This window comes from Nuphar pumila, chromosome 7 (assembly GCF_984573655.1).
Source record: "Nuphar pumila chromosome 7, dmNupPumi1.hap1.1, whole genome shotgun sequence".
Classification (NCBI taxonomy): Eukaryota; Viridiplantae; Streptophyta; class Magnoliopsida; order Nymphaeales; family Nymphaeaceae; genus Nuphar; species Nuphar pumila.
In genome coordinates this window covers 120,020,964-120,043,250 of record NC_143255.1, presented here as the reverse complement: position 1 = coordinate 120,043,250, position 22,287 = coordinate 120,020,964, and the positions used below count along the sequence as shown (strand labels likewise).

Below are 22,287 nucleotides of genomic sequence, written 5' to 3'. Positions count from 1 at the left end.
TATCTGCATTAAATGGAAGTGAACTAGAATAAAAGTACCTCCCTACTTTTCTATCTATCTTCTCCCTTCCATATGTATTGAATGATGCTTGTATCATTCCTTTTCATGTACCTCTTATATCCACCTTTTTTAGCATCTTTTTGGTGACTTAAAAATGGTACACTGAGTGCACAAGAATCACTCATTGTCTTCCGCTTCTCATTATTCATCCTGTATTTTTTTATCCTATCTTCGCATTGTTTCATCAACTCTTTTGCATCCTGAAATGTCATGTTCTGATATCTTAAACAAACGAGCTTTAACTCTTGTGTAAGACCCAACATAATCTCTCTCACAAAGCTTGCATCGAAATCTCTTATTTTCACCCCCTCCTCCAACTTTTTCAAGCATATTCATACGTGCCCCAAGTGACCCCACATCATTACATGATGGGGGCCAACAAACTATAATCAACACTACCAATACCACTACTAGCAAGAGAACTTACATGTGGGGATGAGGATGACGCAATTTCTTTCTCTTTATTTGCGAGTTATTTCTCTTTAACCATCATTTTCGTCCTTAAAACAAAAAAATATTATATTGAAATAAAATTCATATCTGGTTCGACAGAGAAGGGCTGGGTTCGACAACCCACGGTATTGGGAGCCGAACCCAGCCTAACAAGCTGGGTTCAACAACCCAGGATGCTGGGAGCCGAACCCAGCCCAGCAGGACTGGGTTCAACAGCGCAGGGCTGGGTTCTGAGAGAGAGAGAGAGAGAGAGAGAAATATACCTTCCAGTCGCGAGAGGAGGAGAGGAGAGCTCGGGTCGAAGGAGAGGAGTCTGTTGGAGGAGAAGAGAAGTAGGAGAGGAGAAGGGGAGGCATCGAGATTGGTTTTTTGCCCTAATCCCCCGCCCAGCCCCTTTCATCGTTTTTTTTTTAGTCCAGGTCTGGAAAATTATATGACCCTGGGTGCGGTCTAGGGTAGGCTTGACCGCACCGGGTGCTGCACCCGCACCCAAGTCGCGTCGATGCGGGTGCGACACCCTGTTGGCCGAATCCCTATGACATAGCCCCCACATGTAAAAGTCATACAACAGATACATCATCTAATTATTTTAATGGTATGTCAATTGAAAATTTAAAACCAACATACTGTTATAATGAGGTTGTCATTTGTCAAACAGTTTCCATGTGGGTTTTTTTTTAACTTATCCATGTCCATGTGGAGATAAAGACTGGTTTCTGACATTTCTCAGGTTGTTACAGCTGAGACTTCCATATCATTGAATACGGAAGAATCAATGTTAACCACAACAAAAAATTGGTAGACTACATGCTGCTGATAGATGAGATGATAAAATGATCTATCAGGTCACAAAAGGTTGATGTCTCTGAGTTTCCAGGGTGCTCATCACAGTCAACGAAGAACACAAAAGAAAACATTGGTGTCACCCAATAGTCAAAATATCAGATACACTGCAAATGTCTTCCAAACATGTGGAAATGTCCTAGACTCCTAGTTCATATTCCCAAAATTAAAGGCCAGTCACTACAGAGTAATATATAGAAGTGGATGCACGAGGATGGAACTGTATGTCTTAGGCTTCATGATTTAAATGGCACTAATCAGTATCCATAAGTTGATTTGAGAGAGAGACCTGGATATACTCGATGGCTGTAGGTGTATGCTTAGGTGCATGTGAAGCCAAATTTAAGAGGCCAAGAGTATAGCAAACCATGTGAAAAGTATGAAAATATGCTACACTTGACAGAAGAAAACTGAAACAGAATACCTCTACCAATAGGTTCAAATCGAATATGCCCAGGCTTAACAATTACAGGCACAACTTCACCATCGTCATCCACATCATTCTGCTGATCATCATATTCCTGTTCTGAGGGTTTCGTTTGAACTTCCATATCAGGTAAATGGTCCTTAATTGGCTGAAAAGACAACAAAGACAATAAAAAATAACTAACATACCATAAATTATCAATAAGTCAAAGCTTTGAATGATTCTGACAAGGTACAATGACAATGCAGGATTGTGAAATAATATTTATCCATGTAAATGAAAAAGGTTTGTTTTAACTTGCAAAGAAAAAATGGATGATATTCAGATGGACTTTCATTAATCTCATTACATGTATTACCTCTGCACATTTAGCACTAACCATTTTCCGTAGCCACTGCCTTTTGGCCTTCTTGCGACGAGCACTTCTGCTAGGCAACTGATAAAAGTTTAAGGATAGATTAGGACATCTTAGACAAGAACACATAAATGGCAAACAATATAACATAAACTGTAAAATCTAACCAAGGAAATAAAATCAGCAATATAATCATCAAAAATTTAATTTTGTATGACCTGACAGGATGCTTATGTTAGTTCAGATGCAGATGGTAAAGATCTGAGGCAGTTCACCAAATAGAAAAAACATATTTATGGATGAAAAAGAAAGCCACTAACTATTTTAATCAAGAGCCATGGAGAAGAATGTGACTTAAACATTTTTTGTGGTAAGAATTCTGCTGAAAATCTTAGGTAAAATCAATCTTTATGATTCTTTAGGCTTCACTCACAAAACCATTCTTTCTGTAACTTTACGAGCCCCATTCTTGTTTACGGTGTCCTATGTTGTATCACTTCAAACTTTATGTCATAACTGCAGGATGAAAGCATCCTTTGTTTGTACCATGGTGGTACCTAATATAGTCTATTGTATGCGTAATGTACCATTGTGTGCATATATGATAGTCCAAGACTCTTAAGGGCATCTCTCGTTCCTTTTTGTGTTTAGAGTAATCAGATAAATCAAATCCACATATTCTGTCTGTGTGTGCACACGAGAGAGAGAGAGAGAGCAAATTCAAATTAGCTAAAAAAATACTTAGGCTTGAACCTGTTAAAAAGAAAAATGAAACTCAGAAGGTTTAACCCCACTGTGACTTAAAAAAAAGCCATGGTTGGCATTCTTGAAACTCAGTAACTCAGATTGGCCACACCTGACTCAGCAACGCAAGCAAGTCATGGTTTCTTTTTAATATATTAAAAATAAATTATACACATACAGTTTATAAATACAAAATAGCTCATTTGAAATATGTACTTCTCATAAAACATTTGGGAATGGCAACATGAGGTACAAACGCCTCTTTTTTTTCATTTTTTTGGTTGTTTTCATGAAACTAACCTTGCAGATGTGATCTACATGTTTTCTTTGCGGGGGGCAGCTCTTAGATCGTTCAATTACAAAACATGGGTAGGTTTTTATAAGTTTTCAGAAATCAACGGCCTACAATGTGTGATACTTTCCCAGGTCATAAAATCATGTTTTTTCATCGAAAAAACATGGTCCAAAAGCCGGTTTCCACTACTTTGAACATATTGAATCCATCCATGAGGTAGGATTGGAACAAAACAACCTGCACCATGGAGATCCAGAAGCATTGGTACATAATGGTGCCATTACCAAATGTTACTCTCTCTCCATATATATATATATATATATATATATATATATATATATATATATATATATATATATATATATATATATATATATATATATGTGTGTGTGTGTGTGTGTAATCATTACGTTAAAAAAAAGTAGATGAGACTTGGCTGACTCGGATGAGTTTTGTCCTTAACCGAGTCATGCTGATTTATTGACTTGGTTAAGGGTTGACACAAGGCTACTCCACTGAGTCACAAGTTTACTTGCTGAGTTTGCCAACTATGAAAAACAAATGGGGAAAATCAGAACTTATATCCTCAAGGAAGGTATCCAAAACTCTGATACCATGAAAATCCACAGAGATGGACCTCTAGCACACTAAAAAAGCAAAGTAGAAGAGCAGCAGGAAAGAGAAAAAAACTGTGAACACCAATCCTCGATCGCGTGGGTGGCCCCTATTGTATTGTATTTGCAACACTTCCATAACAATTCTAATCAGGGTATAATACAATAGGCTATCATTTTACATCAAAATACAAGCCATACCATAGTACATACGCCCCTAATTAGCTACATTACATAATGAAGACAAAGTACAATTACATAATTAATTAAAACTTTATGACTTGCAAAGAATAAAATGCCCCAGTGGCAAGTGTGTTCCTTAACAGAAACAATTCAAAGCAAGTAAATGTCAGAAAGACCATAATGCTCCCACAGTAAATTGCTAGATCAACTGACATTCATTAAGATGAGAAAGCTCAAAACTTTGCAGGCTTATTTGATGTAAGTTCATTTATATTGAAGCCCTTGAAATAAAACAAAGAAAGAAGAAAAAATGAATAGAACAAAATAAGGTTAGTAGTATACCTTCCTTGCACCATCTGGTACACTGAAAATTCCATGCTGCCCTTCTCCACTACTATCATGTCTAGAGTAAACTCAAAAAAAGAATTTGATAAGCACACAATGTAGATGAAATAAGTTTTAATATATTATATTAGAAAAATGGGATGTTAATTTTCAATGTCAAAAAGATCAGATGCTCAAACAGTTTTTATTTAGAATAAGAAAATTTAACTAAAAAGTAATTTAATAGCAATGAGAAGTCACTGGAGTACAAAGGAAGAACAGCATAGTGATGGGAAAAAGAAAATTATGAAGAGTAATAACAATGTAACCCTATTTTGAGAGATGCTAAAATAGTAAAAGATTACAGTGGCAACTGTACTGATGTTAACATGAAGGTGCTTCATTGTCACTACAGTGCAGCATCTTACAAGTTACAAAAATCGCAATAGATTGAAGCCATGTTGTTGAGAGTTCCAAACTCAGATCCACTGGTTGTAAATTGAACTTAACAAGCTTAAATAGATAAACAGAAGTACTCTGGCATGGTCATTCATACCAATGGCAAAGATATAGCAGCATTGGTCATGACCTGAAAGATATTTTAGAGGTTCATAAAGGTCCAGTTACAGGTGAGGGTCATAAGGACCTCTATGAGATCCTAACAACGTTTGTCTTTCATCCATTTGCTGATCTCCTGTGAATCTCTTTTGAGTCCTTACCTGGATCAAAAAATTAAAGAGGTGATATTCATGAGTTTACAGTTCTTAAAAATATTTAAGAACTTTCGAAGAAGCCCTGACTATATTTGATGAGTTTCAATTCTAATGGATCTAAGATAGAAGAATACGCTCCCCTCCCTTATTCTCTTCACTTTGAAGAAGTGTCATACTCTATCATGCAGAGGCTAACATTAATTTCACTCTGTGTGTAGAAAGTTATAGCTAAATTCCTTGTCTCTAGACTTAAAAGCCTAGAAAATAACTGATGTCGACAAATAAGCATCTTTTGTGGTAGAACATCACATGGATTTGATGGTTATGGGAAGCCACAGCTAATGACCCCTCAGACTGAAAAGGGTTCCTCAAAAAGCAACTAGTGCAAGCAAATTGTAAAAAATAAAATGGAGGATATGGTGGTTGCTTACCAATCAATTCATTCAACTACCAAGAAGACAGTGGAAAAACTAAAAGCCAACCTGGATAAAAAAATTCATAAGATAGATTGCAGGTTCCTTCCAGTCACCAGAGAAAAATGTGTTAAAAATGGATTCAGACGCAAAGTTACATATTCTTCATGGGCATCTCCATCAATGGAAATATGGAGACATTCCTTTCAGCTGGTTGGTGGATTTTGACAAGGAAATCCTCTCTTAAGTTACTACTTCAAATTAGACAATCCTCTTGCTCTTTCCTATTTAACTTGGTGAGGGAAACTCTATGCCATATTCTAAGGAAACCAACACAAGTAGGACTGGTGAGTGAGGGTTCTCTTCCAAGAATTCACCCCCACTCCTCCAACTTACTTTTATACAATGATGACCTTTTCTCTCTGGAGCTTGTTTCAAATTTGATGAACATGGTCTACTACACTAACTTTTTGAAGCCCTATGAAGCTTTAAATGCCATTAAGTGCAGCTTGGTCTCCTTCATTTTGTTGAAGATAACGAGATCTCTTTTATTTAGATCTCTAATTTTGTAAAAGCTAACCTACCATCCAGCTTTTCCTGGTTTGCCTTTATTTAAAGCCCCTGGTATCATCAAAATGGAAGGAAAGAAAGAAGAAGCCCATAGAAGTTCCTCTTAAAAGTATATACTTATGCAGAATGAGTTCCACACCTAAACTCAGTGTCCAAAGTTCACCCATCTTCTAAATATTTTTGCATTCCAAAGAAAGTTGATCACAAAATTGCAAGAATTATCCAGAACATTCTGTCGAATAATAAGTTGTTTTCATTTTGTAGATAGGTGTCATTTTGCTGATTGATGTGGAAGAATTGTGTATTGTACGATTCCGGGTACTTAAACAAGCCATAAAAATCAAATGATAGGCCAACAAAATCAAGAGATGGCAGTCTCTTTAAGTCTTATCAAAAGTAGTATGATCTAATGGTTGCCCTTGTGGTAGGACCAAACTCAGGACACTTCAAAGGCTTTGGAACTAGGGCTGGTAAACGAGCTGAGCTTGAAGTGTTCAAGCTTGGCTCATTCTTGTGACGGCCAAGCCGAGATCGAGCTCATAAACAGTCCAAGTTAAACAAAGCCAAGTTTGAGCTGGATTGTTTAAAGAAAAAATACATTATTCTAGAGCTGGAAGAAATAGAATTACAAAAAGAAAATATGTAAGATATATTTAAAATAAATTTCTCATTATCTAATGAGCTTATATGAGTCGAGTCAAGCCGAGCTGAATGTCTATTTTTCATATTTAGCTTGCCGAGCCTATTTTACGAATATGAGCCAAACATGAGCTGAGCCACAAGCAGCTCGGCTTGTTTCCCAGCCCTATTTGGAAGTTGTGCATCAACTAAAACAGCCATTTGCAGAAGGATCTTCAATGCAAGTAACTGCAGATCCAAAAGTTGGTTACCTTAGGATCGGAGACCTTTCCACCTCTTCCCATTTTTCAGCACATTTTCCCTATACCCCTTCCCAAGGATAAAACTTAGACTTTCATGCATTGTTCTGATATATGATGAGCCAAATTGCAACCACTACCTGATGAATTCTCTAACCCAGTCAAAACTCATGAGCAAGATCAATGGAATCAGTTCATTGAGAAGTGAATGCATTTATTTGCAATAGAAGAGATAACAAAGATTTTCAGCCAAATCATGCTTTCAAGCATCATGGAACCTTGATGAACAACAGACTGCATAAAACAACGATAGTTGAGGGTGGATCTAAAGGCCAAATCCTTTGGTTGCTTCATAATTAAAGGAAACCAATGACCATGGGTAACATATACAATATTTGTTGAATCAGCACTTCAAGGAGGAAACTGTTTCTCATGCATTCAATGTTTTAGAAGATAAACATTAAAGTTTATCTTATCCAGTGTCTAATTGGACTACATAGGAGAATGGACAAATGATGGCACCCCCAGCAAATCTTATCCCAGGAGCTCAGATTTAGGCTCTGTTTGGAGCTGATATAGCAGTCAAATGTCAAATCTTAGATTTGCCAAATCCAGATCTTGGGAGCCTTGGGATTTGAAATACATCAGCTGTTTAGAATCCTTTTAGGATTCCAGTTGGAGTTGGCATCTCCATGTCAATCACCATCTCTCAAACAGCTAACAGAAAATAAAGTCAGAAGACCCATCATTATGCACCCAAAATCTCACACAAAGGTCAAACGCAAAAGGTCTTCACCTTAAGGCATGTTTGGTATCAAGCAAAAGGTCACCAAGACCATAAGGCCCAATATTTTACATCACTATGAAACGTGACCGAGTTCATGATCCCCAAGATTTCTATTGGTCCCATTTTCGAACTGTAATCCAGAAAACATGCTAGTCTATGATAGGTAAAGAGTGCACCTCAACAGCATCTATCAACCAAAGAGCCCTCCATAGCAGCATCTATCAATGATTTTTTTGAGGACCCTTGTGAGGCTCTGTGCTGGCTTTCAAACTAGGCATGGCATACCCTTATTTTGATGAAGCCATACCAAGTCTGTGGGTAACCTAGAGAGTGAAACCGACACCCTCTTTAATAGGTTCCAACAGAAAAATAAAAATTCTAATGCAGTCACCAGAGATGATGCAACAGCCCCTCTTGCATACCTCTCCTATATTCGAGCTCATTTGGGTTGCTAGACCTGTTCGAGCATAAAACAGATACTCCCACCAAGGAGTATCGGTTCTAAAGCACTCCCATATTGGTAGTCATGATTCAAGAATTTGATTTATAACAGGTTTTGATTTCCGAAACAACCAAAATCCTGTGTCAGACAGCCCAGACAGAATGAGGTTCAGAATTACAGGTCTTTGTTATCGCAAACAGACCTTATGAGAGAAACAGATGGTGCTAAATAAAAGAACATCATGGCATACAAAGAAGAATTCAACAATTTTATCTGTTGAAACGCCAGACAAAAATATGTAAAAGATATCTCAAGATGCAAAAAAATGTTAGCAGTTAATAGAAAGATGCATTAAACAAACCAAACAGAATAATTATTGTTTTTTAATACCTTTCTAAGCATTCATTCTTTGTATTGTGAGAAGGATGAACTTCCATCGCCTGAAATGTAGGCAGGAAAAAAACACTGTGCTTTATTGAGGTTGACCACAACCATTTAATGCACCAAATCCATATTATTTTCCTGAATGCTGACATGGACATTTAAAGGCAAGGCAAACCTCCTCTTCATTCTTGTTAGCAGATCTTCCAACAGAAGTGGGCCATTTCACTGAAGGGTCTCGCTTATTGCACATGTCATTTTTGTTCTCCTCGTCAGCCATATTTCCATCCCTATCAGTCTTTTCAGTCATTCTAGCTTTCTTCCTCCTGCAGTACCAAAAAAATACATAATGATGCTTTTATATATGAAATAACGAAAGATACTCTTTCACCTATGAACAGCAAAGTCTGGCACACCAATTTGACATAATGTACAAGGAAAGAAACAGATTTATCTCATGTTAGCACAAAGGAATCCATAAAATAGTGACGGGCTATTTCTACATGTTTGACAAAATAGATGAAGTCCCTTTCTTCCTTTTCACTGATAAAAAGAATACATGATACATCTAAAATTCTGGACCAATAGATTAGATAAAGTTTCAAAATAATTTAGCACGCATGCTGACAAGGAAATCTCAGTCTTGAATGGCATGGAGCAAATCAGCAAACCTAGGAACTGTTTGCAACTGATCCTTCAAAGCTGATACCTCTGATATGCAATGGAGAAATTTTGCACTATACAGTAACTTCCGAGCTACACAATAGTGTTGAGATATGCATATTGTTGTCATATGTACATATTTGTATTTATAAGGGCATCTTTGCACTTTAGCATAATAGTAGTGGTATAGTCAAAGTATGGAGTCCAAAAGTGTCCAAATTTTATTTGCTTGTTGGTAGGGGGGGGCGACCCCTTTATCATATTGTAACTTCTCATTCTTTAAGCTAATGAAAATCTCTCTTCAGTACCCTTTGTCTTCCTATTTCTTCTTTTTTTCTTTGCTCTGATATGGTATCAGAGCCTTGCAAATAAGAGATTGAAGGATGATTTTGACAAAAAAAAGGGGTTTCATTCTGGTGAGCATCAAGGGCGATATTGGGCCTCTTGTGCAAGGGTGCCAATGTCATCTGGGTCAGTATGGACAGTGTCGATTGATTCAAGTAGTAATGATTTTAGTCATTTTGAATCAAGAATCGAAGTAATCAGAGGTGTATTCGATTTGTTATGCATTTTTTTCTGGAATTTCTGAAAGTGGCAGTAATTTGGGGTCAGATTTCCTTTGTCTGATTGCCTTAATCAATGGGTTGTTTTTAATGTCTTTGATGCATCAGGGTCGTTTTTTATATTAGAATGCTAGTAAATCGTTTTCGGGTGAAATCTTGATGCATTTTCTGAGTTCTATCAGTATTTTGGGTGTCTTCTATCAGGCGGCAAGTCATTTTGATAAAGTATTGTGCATCGACTGGAATATACTATGAAGTTTGAGTTACGTTATCATGTCTTGTATTTTGAGTGACTTTGTATCTATGTAACACAGACTCTTCTAACAGGGCACCGCATATGCAGGTGCGATGCTTGGACACAGCTTCCTTTGTGTCAGGTGAAGTCAACCACACTGAGGTCCATTTCTGTCCAAAAATAGATTCAGTTAACCTTAACCAAGTCCAGTTTTATCCATATTATATATATATATACATAAATGCACACACATACACGTAGTGCTAACTTAAAACTTTTAAAAATTATATATATACCCTCCCCGCACCCTCGCACCAAAGTTTTTTTAAAGTGCCACATCACCGCATCCACACTCGTATCCGCACACGCATCCGCACCTGCACCTATGTGACATAGCTTTGAATGCATTTGGTTCTCATAAGCAGACCTGATTGAGGACTCATAACAGCTTTACTTGTGTTTGGATATCGACTTTGCTAGTGCAGCATAGTGGCAAGGTGTTTCTTTACTGCTTTGAGGACTATTGGCAGTTGCTTTCTTGTCTTGCTGGCATTGCTTTGCTATGATAATGTGTTTTGTGCAGATTTATATTGTAGTTGAGGGTTTTTGGTAGAATATGGAGAAGAAGGATTCAGTTCATATTATCCCAATCAAAATGGATGAAAATAATTACTCTTATTTGACTGAATATGTGAGGTTTTTGGTTAACAGGCTTGGGTATGACGACTACCTAGATGGGTCAAAAAGGAGACCGTAAAGTGATGATGAAGATTATGAGATGGGATTTGATGAGTGGGATAAGGACAATGCTAAGGTGAAGTCATGGTTGTTGAGTTCAGTAGAACAAAATATTACTCTAAGTATAGTGAAATTTGAAGAAGCAAAAGAGTGTTGGGACTACTTAGCAAGTATATGAGCAATCCAATTGGGCACGTAGGTACCACTTGTCTCAGGATCTCACAACCTTGAGACGAGAGGATGAATCAATACAAAATTTCTTTGCAAAATTTCAGCAGTTATGGGATGTTCACTCTCATGCTTCCAAATGTGAAATGTAAGCTAAGGACCAATAACTGGTTATAGACTTATTAATGGCTCTACGCATTGTTCGATAGTGCACGTAATGGGATTTTCCATCGAGTTTCTCTTCCCATTCTGGCACAGACTTTAGGTGAGCTAATGTGATGCAGCAGAAACAAATCACAGCTTTACGTTAATGGGGACCCCACGTTGACGTAGTGAAAATAGATCACAACTTTAGGGAGGAAGAAAAACACGACACTGTGATGCAGAGTCGACTAGCACGTTGGCCTCGACAGATGAGGGCACGACCCCACAGGTGTTGGTTTGAAGATCACGGTTCCCACGTTGAACAATGCACAGACGCAGTCAAATGAAAACCACCCAAACGATGGTGGGTAGCTTTATTTTCTTTATTGCAAGGGAAATCAGCAAACACAGGAGCGCTGGCCGTGTGTTGTGGGCTGAACTGAAAACACGACCCAAGTCGTGCCACGAACCAGTGCAAATAAACAATGAAAAGGGGCACCCAAGCAATGAACGATACTTTATTCCTTATTTTCAATGGGAATCAGCGAGACAATGCATAACTCAGACTAACAGGAACTGACTAATAAATAATGATCCCTAAGCAACAAGGGAATCAAAGGGAACAGTAAAAGGAAAACAAGACAGGCACTGCTGCACCGTGTCTACGTCTGACAGAAAAGAAATAAAAAAAAGAAGAAAACAGAACAAGCAAAGACTTAATGGCAAAAATATAAATGCAAAACAGGAAGAATCAAGGAAAATGACAAAGGAAAAGGAACTGCTGAAAAGGAAAATGCTGCTGCAATCTTTTTAATTACCTCTCCTTCACGAAACCCTAGGCAGCCTATTTAAAGGGTTTTGGCTGGATCCAGGTCTCGGGTCCGGACCCAGACCCGAGACGAACTATGTGTGATGTTGGATTGCGGTGGACCGTTGTTGGAGTTGCTAGAGGCCAACGTGCTAGTCGACTCTGCATCACAATGTCGTGTTTTTCTTCCTCCCTAAAGTTGTGATCTATTTTCACTACGTCAACGTGGGGTCCCCATTAACGTAAAGTTGTGATTTGTTTCTGCTGCATCAAATGGTATCAGAGCCCAGCCCCTCCTCCTTCGTCAACGACAGGACGCAAGAAGTGAGGAACGGTCCTATGAGCGGAAAGGCGCGAGAGGAGATCCTGAAGCGGCTACTCAACAAGTTGACGGAGATGCAGGAAGATATGCTATGCCTAGAAAAAGAGGTAGCCGGTCTGTCAAAGCGCATGGATAGGGTCGAAGCACGGTTGGGTGCGCTTGAATCCAAGGTGGATGCGCACACAGTGTCGTTGAATCAACTAGGTGCGCGCACGATCCACCCTGTTGATACTATCGTCGTCAATCCAGCCCCGGTGACGCTCCAACAAACATCGCGACGTGAGGCTGTTGAAGAAACTCTGCACAGGGATGCAGGTTGCGACAATTCTCCCCATCTGGTACCCCCCCTTCAACTTGAATCAACAGTGACCTGCGTGAACCCTCTCATCGCGGAAGCAGTCCAGTCGGTGCACCGACAGCCCATCCATGCCACCACCTTGCCCTCGAGCCCTACAATAGGTAATGTTAATGGAGATGGGAGGACAGACGTTGTGGTTCCAACAGTATCAGGGTCCATCTTTGTTCTTAGTGGAAAAGATGGATCTCAAGTTCGTCTGTTTCCTTATCGTATTCATGTCAGAGATAATGTTGATGGTGAATATGACCTTGACCTTGTTGTTACAACCATGAACGACAATGTTTTTTGCTTTTCAACTTCATCTCCTGACTATCCTTTGAAGGTTTGGACCTCCATCAATCAGGGGAGGAATAATGTCGCCTCACGGTATAATCATGAAGGAATTTACATCAAGCCATCATCAAGAACTTTCCGGGATGAGGAAGGTAGCAACTTCTGGGTTGAAGTGGTCATTGGTACGCTTGCAGAGTCAGGAGCAGATCACAATTTTAAATGGAGGTGCCTATCTTTGGTGTGTCTGCTCTATATGCTTACTGTGGGGAAGATCAGTCGTCAGAGCCGACTTCTTCCCAACCTAGGGAGAATGATGCAGAGCAGGCCCAGAACATCCCAAGCGCCCAGATCCAACAGCACACATAGTTCGTCTCGGGTCTGGGTCCGGACCCGAGACCTGGATCCAGCCAAAACCCTTTAAATAGGCTGCCTAGGGTTTCGTGAAGGAGAGGTAATTAAAAAGATTGCAGCAGCATTTTCCTTTTCAGCAGTTTCTTTTCCTTTGTCATTTTCCTTGATTCTTCCTGTTTTGCATTTATATTTTTGCCATTAAGTCTTTGCTTGTTCTGTTTTCTTCTTTTTTTTATTTCTTTTATGTCAAACGTAGACACGGTGCAGCAGTGCCTGTCTTGTTTTCCTTTTACTGCTCCCTTTGATTCCCTTGTTGCTTAGGGATCATTATTTATTAGTCAGTTCCTGTTAGTCTGAGTTATGCATTGTCTCGCTGATTCCCATTGAAAATAAGGAATAAAGTATCGTTCATTGCTTGGGTGCCCCTTTTCATTGTTTATTTGCACTGGTTCGTGGCACGACTTGGGTCGTGTTTTAAGTTCAGCCCACAACACACGGCCAGCGCTCCTGTGTTTGCTGATTTCCCTTGCAATAAAGAAAATAAAGCTACCCACCATCGTTTGGGTGGTTTTCATTTGACTGCGTCTGTGCATTGTTCAACGTGGGAACCGTGATCTTCAAACCAACACCCGTGGGGTCGTGCCCTCATCTGTCGAGGCCAACGTGCTAGTCGACTCTGCATCACAGTGTCGTGTTTTTCTTCCTCCCTAAAGTTGTGATCTATTTTCACTACGTCAACGTGGGGTCCCCATTAACGTAAAGTTGTGATTTGTTTCTGCTGCATCATAATGGCAGAGGAAACCAAGAACAAATCTCTTGGTATTCGACCCCCTAAAGTGACTGCACTTGCCATTGTTAGGTAACAAGGTGGTAGAGGAGGAGGTAGAGGTGGTAGCAGGTCTGGAGACTTCAGAGGAGATACGAGCTCAATTAGATGCCATTACTGCAAGGAGCTTGGACACATGAAGAGAACAAGAGCCTTTCTAACCACCTTTAATGAAGAAGATATGAAGCCCAAGGAGGCACACGTAGTCAGCGGTGCTAAGTTACCTTCTCCTATCATGAGTGCACTCCACAGACCTTGTCAGGTGGGCAGACTCAGGCTCTTAAGTGCATTCAACAGGAGATCCAACAACTCTTAGCCTCGTCAACCATTGTATCTCAAAGCTCTGTTTCCCCTTCTTCCTCTGGTACTGCCTTTGCAGGTATCTGTGATAGTTCTTCTGATTGGCTAATAGATTCATGGGCATCATGCCATATGACTGCTCAATAATCTATCTTAACCAACAGTTTCCCATGTAGCAGTTCTATTCTTACTACAGATGGCTCTTCTAGGCTCATTTTTAAGGTTGGGTCTGTTACTCCTATTTCTTATCCAGGGAGTCAATTGAATGTTTTAGAAGTTAGTCATATACCATCTCTTGCTATGAATCTCATCTCCATTGGCCAATTGATCAAAAAATTTGTAATGTCATCTTTTCTCCTCTTGACTATGTTGTGCAGGATCAGCTATCAAGGAGGAAAATTGGGATTAGCCATAGGAAAAGAGACCTAGATTGGCTGGATATAGGATTACAAAAGGGACCACAAGTCAGTCTGAGAGCAGGAATTTTGGATGATTCCATGCTATGGCATCAACGACTTGGCCATATCTCTAGTTCTAGGCTTCAATGTCTTGTGTCTTCATATAGTCTTAGAGAGTTCAAAGTGTTTGTTTCTGATCATGTTAAATAATGTGAGAGTTGCAACTTGCAAGTTTTGGGTCTAAAGCGGTAGAGTCTGATAGGGCTCTTGATCTTGTATATTTGGATGTGTGGGGTCCCTCACCAGTTTTATCTAAAGGTGTTTCATCATACTTTATCACCTTTATTGATAATTGTACAAGATACAATTGAATTTATTTTATCAAAAACAGAAATTAATCTTTTGAAATTTTCAGAAACTTTTGTGCAATGGTTGAAACACAATTCCCTTCTAAGGTCAAGACTCAAGACACTCTTTGGATTCAGGGGGAGAATATATTTTCATTCCTATGTTGAGTCCAATTCTTTTGCACTGGCAGCTTCCAAAAAAGAATGGCAAAGGGCAACGGCTAAAGAATTAAGTGCATTAGAAAAAATGTGAGCTTGTGAGACTACCTTCAGGTAAGAATATAGTGGGTTGTAAATGGGTCTACAGAATAAAGACCAATGCAAATGAGCTCATTGAAAGATATAAAGCTAGATTAGTAGCCAAGGGATATAGTCAGCAGTCGACGCGACGCAGGTGTGGGTGCGGCACCGGGTGCAGTCAACCCGACCCTGGGTGCGGTCAATGCACCCAAGGTCATTTTGGTCCAATTTTCGAACTTAAAAAAAATTGCCAAAAAAATTTTATTTGCCCTATATGTCACAGGGATTCTCCAACTAGGTGCTGCACCCATGTCGCACCCACACCCGATGCGATCAACCTGACCCTGGGTACAGTCAACGCACCCAGGGTCATTTATGTCCAACTTTTGGACTTTATATATATATATATATATATATATATATATATATAATTTTTTATATTTTTGTCGAACCCCCGCGTCGAGGTTTTTTGAAAGTGTCGCACCCCTGCACCCGCACCCATGTGACATAGTCAACAGTATAGCATAAATTATGCAGAAACATTTTCTCCTGTGGCACACATGACATCCATTAGAATCGTGTTTGTTGTGGCAACTCTTAAGTCTTGGAGTTTGTGGCAGTTAGATGTGAAGAATTGAAAGTTTTCTCCAGAATCAACAATCAAGAAACTGTAGAGAAGAAAGAGAATGGGCTGCAACTATTCACGATTTTCCCTTATGGAAAAATCGTGATCTCTACCTTTTAATTTATATAACAAAACCTAATACAAGGTACTTTACAAGTAACCCTAATAGGTTACAGGTATTTACAGGTATGCCCCAATATTGGTTGGACATGTTACACAAAAGTAGTTTGGATCCGGATCTAGATCTGGATCCAAACTTAGATACAAATACAAATGCACGATATTTGCCCTGTCTAACAGTCTCCCTCAAGTTGTGCATGATTTTGAATCACAGACAACTTGCTCTTTAGGAACCAAAAACGACACTTTGTGAGTCCCTTAGTGAACAAATCAGCCACTTGGTCTTCTGTTCTAACATAATGGGGCTCAATCTCTTTTTCCTCAATCTTCTGCCTGATAAAATGTTGATCAATTTCAATGTGTTTGGTCTTGCTGTGATGAATAGGATTAAGAGATATTTGAATAGCACTTTGGTTGTCACAAAGGAGAAAGCAACTAGCAATCGGTTTCTTTAATTCTGTTAACAAATGTCTAGTCCATGTTACTTCTGCCGTAGCAGCAGTCATCGCCCTGTATTCGGCTTTCGTGCTAGATCTAGCCACTGTCTTTTGTTTTCTACTACTCCAGGAAACAAGATTGGCACTAATGAAAACCCCGTATCCTGAAACTAACTTCCGATCATCAGGATCTCCGGCCCAGTCTGCATCTAAATAAGCAATGATGTCATGAGCAGTACTTATGGTTCTGCTTTTAGTGTACAAAAGTTCATCGCTAACAATACTCTTCAAGTATCTCAGTATCCTTTTTACTGCATCCATGTGTCCTGTTCTTGGCTCATGCATGAATTGAGAAACTTGATTGACTAAATATGTGATATCAAGCCTGGTAAACGTGAGATATTGAAGCATTCCCACTAAACTCTGATATTTGGTGGAATCATGATACAAGTCTCCGTCTTGCGTACTTAATTTCTGGTTAAGCGCACTAGGAGTAGCAAGAGGTTTGCAATCCTTCATTCCAGCCTTTTCTAACAAATCGAGAGTGTATTTATGTTGGGTCAAAGTAAGCTTATTTTCTTGATTATCCACCTCTACTCCAAGAAAGTACCGAAGATTTCCAAGGTCCTTCATTTTGAATCTTTGGCTCAGAAGATTTTTAGTCTCTTGAACATGGTTCTCACTACTTCCTGTAATAATTATATCATCGACATATATCAATAAGAAGGTAGTAGACTCCTTACTTCGATGAATAAAAAGAGAATGATCCAATTGCAATCGATAAAAACCATGTCTTTGAATTTCTAGGGAGAAACTCTCAAACAAAGATCGAGACGCTTGTTTCAGGCCATAGAGGGCTCAATTTAATCTGCAAACATACTCCTTTGAATCTCCTTCTGTGTACCCTGGCGGTTGTTTCATGTATACTTCTTCCTTCAAATCCCCATGAAGAAAAGCATTCTTCACATCTAGCTGGCTTATTCTCCAACCATAATCTACAGCCAATGAAAGAACAATGTGAATTGTGCCCATTTTCACGACTGGACTAAAGGTTTCATCATAATCCTGTCCAAATTCTTGGGTGAATCCCTTTGCTACGAGACGAGCTTTGTATCGCTCAACACTCCCATCCGGTTTGTATTTGATCTTCTAAACCCATCGTGACACAACAACATTCTTACCTGAAGGTCGAGGGACAACTGTCCATGTTTGACATTGGTATAAAGCTTCCATCTCTTCATTCATGGCCTGAATCCATTTCTTGGAGTTAATAGCTTGATGAAAATGTCTAGGCTCGGTCTCTTTTTCAATCTGAGACAAAAATAACTGAAAATACATGGTGAAATTCTCATAACTAACTCACATTTCAATAGGATGTCGGCTCTTTCTGATCGTCGGATCGGGAATGCTACGGTATTCGGAATTGGAGAAGTAGCGGTGTCATTAGGTGGATAAGACGTAAGAGCTCCTTCTTCAATATTATTTGGGGTCAAAAGGGACCTTTCTCTTCTCCTATAAACTTGCCCAGCAAACTTATCAATCTTTGGAGGATTGTCTATTTCAAGTTCCTGTATTCTGTTGTTTCCATCTTGACAGGATATCCCTGGAGCACAGGAGGAAGAACACGCATTGCTTGTTTCAGGAAAAAGCTCTGCACTAAGCCATGGATCATAGAAAAAAGCGTTCATATTGGTTTGGGCAGAAACACATTCTCTATCTCCAAAATCATTTTCATCAAAAACTACATTTCTAGATATCTTGATTCGCCTGTTGTCAGGATCATAACATTTGTACCCTTTATGGTGATTTGCATATCCAACAAATCTGCACTTTGATGCCTTAGCCTGAAACTTATTTCGCAGAGAAGAGTCAATATGAACATAACACATACAGCCAAAAAAATTTAGTTCATCATAATTAAGATGCTTTCCAAATAAAGTGAAATAAGGTGATTTATTTTCTAAAATCTTCATGGGCAGACAATTAATGATGTAAACAGCAGAATGAAAAGCCTCTGCCCATAATCCTATGGGAACACGACTTCCGTGCATCATGCTCATAGCACTCTCCACAATGTGACGGTGTTTCCGTTCTGCAACTCCATTTTGTTGAGGTGTATGCGGACAAGATGCTCTACGATTTATTCCACTATCTTTGAGGTAATTGATAAATTCCCGAGGAGTATTCCCCCCCACCATCACATTGGAAATGTAAAATATTACAAGAAAAATGAGTTTTAATAAACGCATGAAAACAACGGAAAATAGAGAAGATTTCCGATTTATTCTTCATGAAGTATATCCAGGTGAAACGAGAGAAATTATCGATGAAAATAACATAGTATCTGCTGCCAGAATTAGAGGAATCAGGGGTCGGTCCCCACACATCAGAACAGACGATTTCAAAAGGCCTTGAAGCTCTTTCATTTATTGAATGGAAAGGAAGAACATGACTCTTACACAGTTGACAACTAGAACATATTTTATCATCTGATCTAGGAATCAATCTAGATTCAGGAATAATTTCATTAGATACCAGTCGTTCAACAAAGACTCTACCACAATGACCAAGACGAGAATGCCAAAAATCAGGCTTATTACATTTATTTGAAGATTGCAAACTAAACACACGAATACTCTTTGACGACATAGATTAAGGAGACTTCAAGGTAGGTCGGACACAAGTAGAAGGATCCTCCTGGAAGACATACATATTTTCACAGCGTTCCCCTCTAGCGAACGTCTTCTTCGTTTGTAGATCCTTGACATAAACAAAAGACGGAGTAAATTCAATGGAAGAATTGGTATGATCAGCAAGCTTAGAAACGAAAACTATATTTTTCTTAATATCTGGAGCATGCAGGACATTGGAAAGATGAAGTGGGGATTTAGACAAGGGAATAGAAACATTTCCAATGTAAGTGATGGGATGGTGTGACCCATCTCCAGTGACAATATTACTTTTTCCAAAATAGGTGATTAAATTAGAGAATTTACCTGCATTACCTCTTACATGAGTAGTTGCCCCTGAATCAATGTACCACACTCCTTTATCATCACGCTTCAGATCAAGATCAGACAACGTGGCCAAGAGAAGCTCTTTCACATCCCCACCAAACTTTGAAGAGTTATCTTTTCGTCCTGACGAGCTGTCAGCCTTTTGGAACTTTCCTTTGTTTTGTGGATTGTGCCAACAATTGGCTTTGATGTGACCTCGCTTGTTACAGAGATAACATGTTGGCACATTTTTTACATTATAAATTGATGTAACATTCGGAGTAGGGAGTAACCCATGCCCCGCTGGAGTACCTCGTCCTCGTCCTCTGCCACCTCCAAAATTACTATCCCCACGTCCCTGACCAAAAGAAATCCCAGTAGCAAGAACCTGTCCACCAGTCTCATGTGACATCCCCTTCAAAGTCATCTCATATTGAAGTAGTTTTGCTTACAAGTCATCAAATGACGGTAAGTCGGGTAGACATAGCAATGAAGTCGAAAGAACATGAAATTCCGGTCCCAAGCCATTCAAGGTTTGCCTGACTTTGTTTTTATCTGTCACTTCATACCCTACAATGGTTAGTTGATCACTGATACTCTTAACTTTGTTCAAATACCCCATGACGGACATGGAGCCCTTAGTCAATAGTTGAAATTCACGCTGAAGAAAAGAAATTCTAGCCTCTGATATTTGAGAGTATGTCTTGACCAGCCTGTCCCACAATTCCTTTGCTGAACACTCGTCTGGAATTCCCACCAATACTTCTTGAGAGATAGTAGAAATAATAAAGGCAACTGCAGCTCGATCACGCTTCATCCAAATCTCGTATTGGGGATTTGGAATTTGTTGGATAAAATCATCCTCATTTCCATCCTAGTTTCTTGTATAACAAATTCTGGAGGAGCTGAGATTGATCCATTTAGATGTCCAGAGAGACCTTGGCTTTTAATGAATGGAAGAATTTGTCTTTTCCAAATCAAAAAATTGGAATTGGTAAGCTTTTCAGAAATGAGTTGACCAAGGAAATTAGATGAGAGAAATGAATGGGAAGAAGAATCCATGACTTTAAAAAAAAAATTGACGTGTGCAATCAGTATGTAAAATGGTCTCAGACCAAGATGCAACAAATAAGCCTCGTCCTTTTTTTTTAGGAGAGAGCTCGAATATTCAACGTGAATGAGAAAAGTTAGGTCTGATACACAGATCTATTTTGATTGCATCAAAGAAGTGACCAAAATGAAGATTATATCTATTTTTTTTTTAGATTGCACACAGCAATAATGAAAACAGAGAAGAACAGGTGAAATCAAGTCTGCAGACTGACTCTAACCAATAGTCAGATTTAATGCATCGATCTGGGAAATACTATGAGGTGTCAGATCTATCACACAGATCCGATGAACAACGAGAATGAATTTAACGCAAAACTGAAAAGAAATATCGTGAAACTGGTTTGGGTTTGTCGTGAAACTGATTTGTGTGAAAATAACTCGACCCAAATCAGTTTGACGCAAATCTGATACCAAAGATGTCACGAAACTGATTTGGAATAGAAGGGTTGTCCTGAAACTGATTTCAAAAAAAGGAGAAAGATCTGAACCTGATTTGACGCAAACCAGATGGCTGATCTGATTTGTGTATTTGGTCTGAAAGAAAAGATTAATAAGAACGAGAATCTAGAGAGCAAGAAATGCTTGGAAACAGAATATTGAAGATGAAGAACAGAATGAAAAACGTAGAACAGCAAAAGGTTAGAAGGGAGACAGAAAAGGGAATAAGATCTCTTAGGGACACACCTTCGGATCAGACTCGCTCTGATACCATGAAAGTTTTCTCCAGAATCAACGATCAGGAAACTGTAGAGAAGAAAGAGAATGGGAATCGTGATCTCTACCTTTTAATTTATATAACAAAACCTAATACAAGGTACTTTACAAGTAACCCTAATAGGTTACAGGTATTTACAAGTATGCCCCAATATTGGCTGGACATGTTACACAAAAGTAGTTTGGATCCGGATCCGGATCCGGATCCAAACTTAGATACAAATACAAATGCACGATATCTGCCCTGTCTAACAAGAATGTCTTCTTGAATAAGGATTTAGATGAAGAAGTATATATAGAGCTTCCATAAAGATATTATGATCCTGAAAGAAGAGTGAAAATTGAAGAGAGCATTATATCGTCTCAAGCAAGCTCTACGAGCTTGGTTTGAGAAGTTCAGTTCAATTGTCAGGTCATTAGGTTTTAAGCAAAATCACCATGATCCAACCTTATTTGTATTATCATCAAATCAAGGAAGGCATACTCTGTATGTAGATGATATGATTATCACAGGTGATGTATAAAGGATTCAAAACACTAAGAGGAAGTTGGCTAAAGTATTTGAGATGAAGGATTTGGGGATTCTAAAATACTTTTTGGGTCTTGAGGTAGCTTACTCAAGGCGAGGGGTGAACTTAGCTCAACACAAATATGCAATTGATTTGGTATCAAAAGCAAAGCTAGCAGATCATACTAAGAGAGTAAACTCTCCTATGGGAGCTAACATGAAAGTAAGAGCATCAAATGGAGAAGAATTAGATGATCTTGTTGTGTATAAGCAATTGGTTGAAAGCTTGATATACTTAACTATAACAAGGCATGACATCTCTTATGCGGTTCATGCAGTGAGTCAGTTTATGAGCTCATCAAGGTTAGTGTATCTTGTTGTTGTGGTTAGGATTATTACATAACTCAGAGACACTATGTCGTATGGTATGTTTTTCTCTTCATCCAACTTATGTAAGCTTCGAGCCTATTGTGATGCTGACTTTGGAAGATTCACTCTAGATAGGCTCACTACGTCGGATTTCTGTGTTTCTTGGAAGCTCATTGATCTCAGCCGGAA

The 22,287-nt window shown here is 39.0% G+C and overlaps 1 protein-coding gene across 2 annotated transcripts in view; it reads right to left on the bottom strand.

Moving 5' to 3' along the window:
- The window catches only part of LOC149833205 (sphere organelles protein-like protein), a 69,266-nt gene that overhangs the window by 39,049 nt on the left and 7,930 nt on the right, over positions 1-22,287 (bottom strand). For both annotated transcript variants that reach the window (XM_090014982.1, XM_090014983.1), the window contains exons 4-8: positions 8,661-8,808; positions 8,492-8,541; positions 4,317-4,377; positions 2,142-2,219; positions 1,781-1,931 (exon numbers count right to left, since the gene is read on the bottom strand). In XM_090014982.1, the coding sequence (XP_089871108.1) occupies positions 1,781-1,931; positions 2,142-2,219; positions 4,317-4,377; positions 8,492-8,541; positions 8,661-8,808 (488 nt within the window). The remainder of the gene's footprint in view (positions 1-1,780; positions 1,932-2,141; positions 2,220-4,316; positions 4,378-8,491; positions 8,542-8,660; positions 8,809-22,287) is intronic.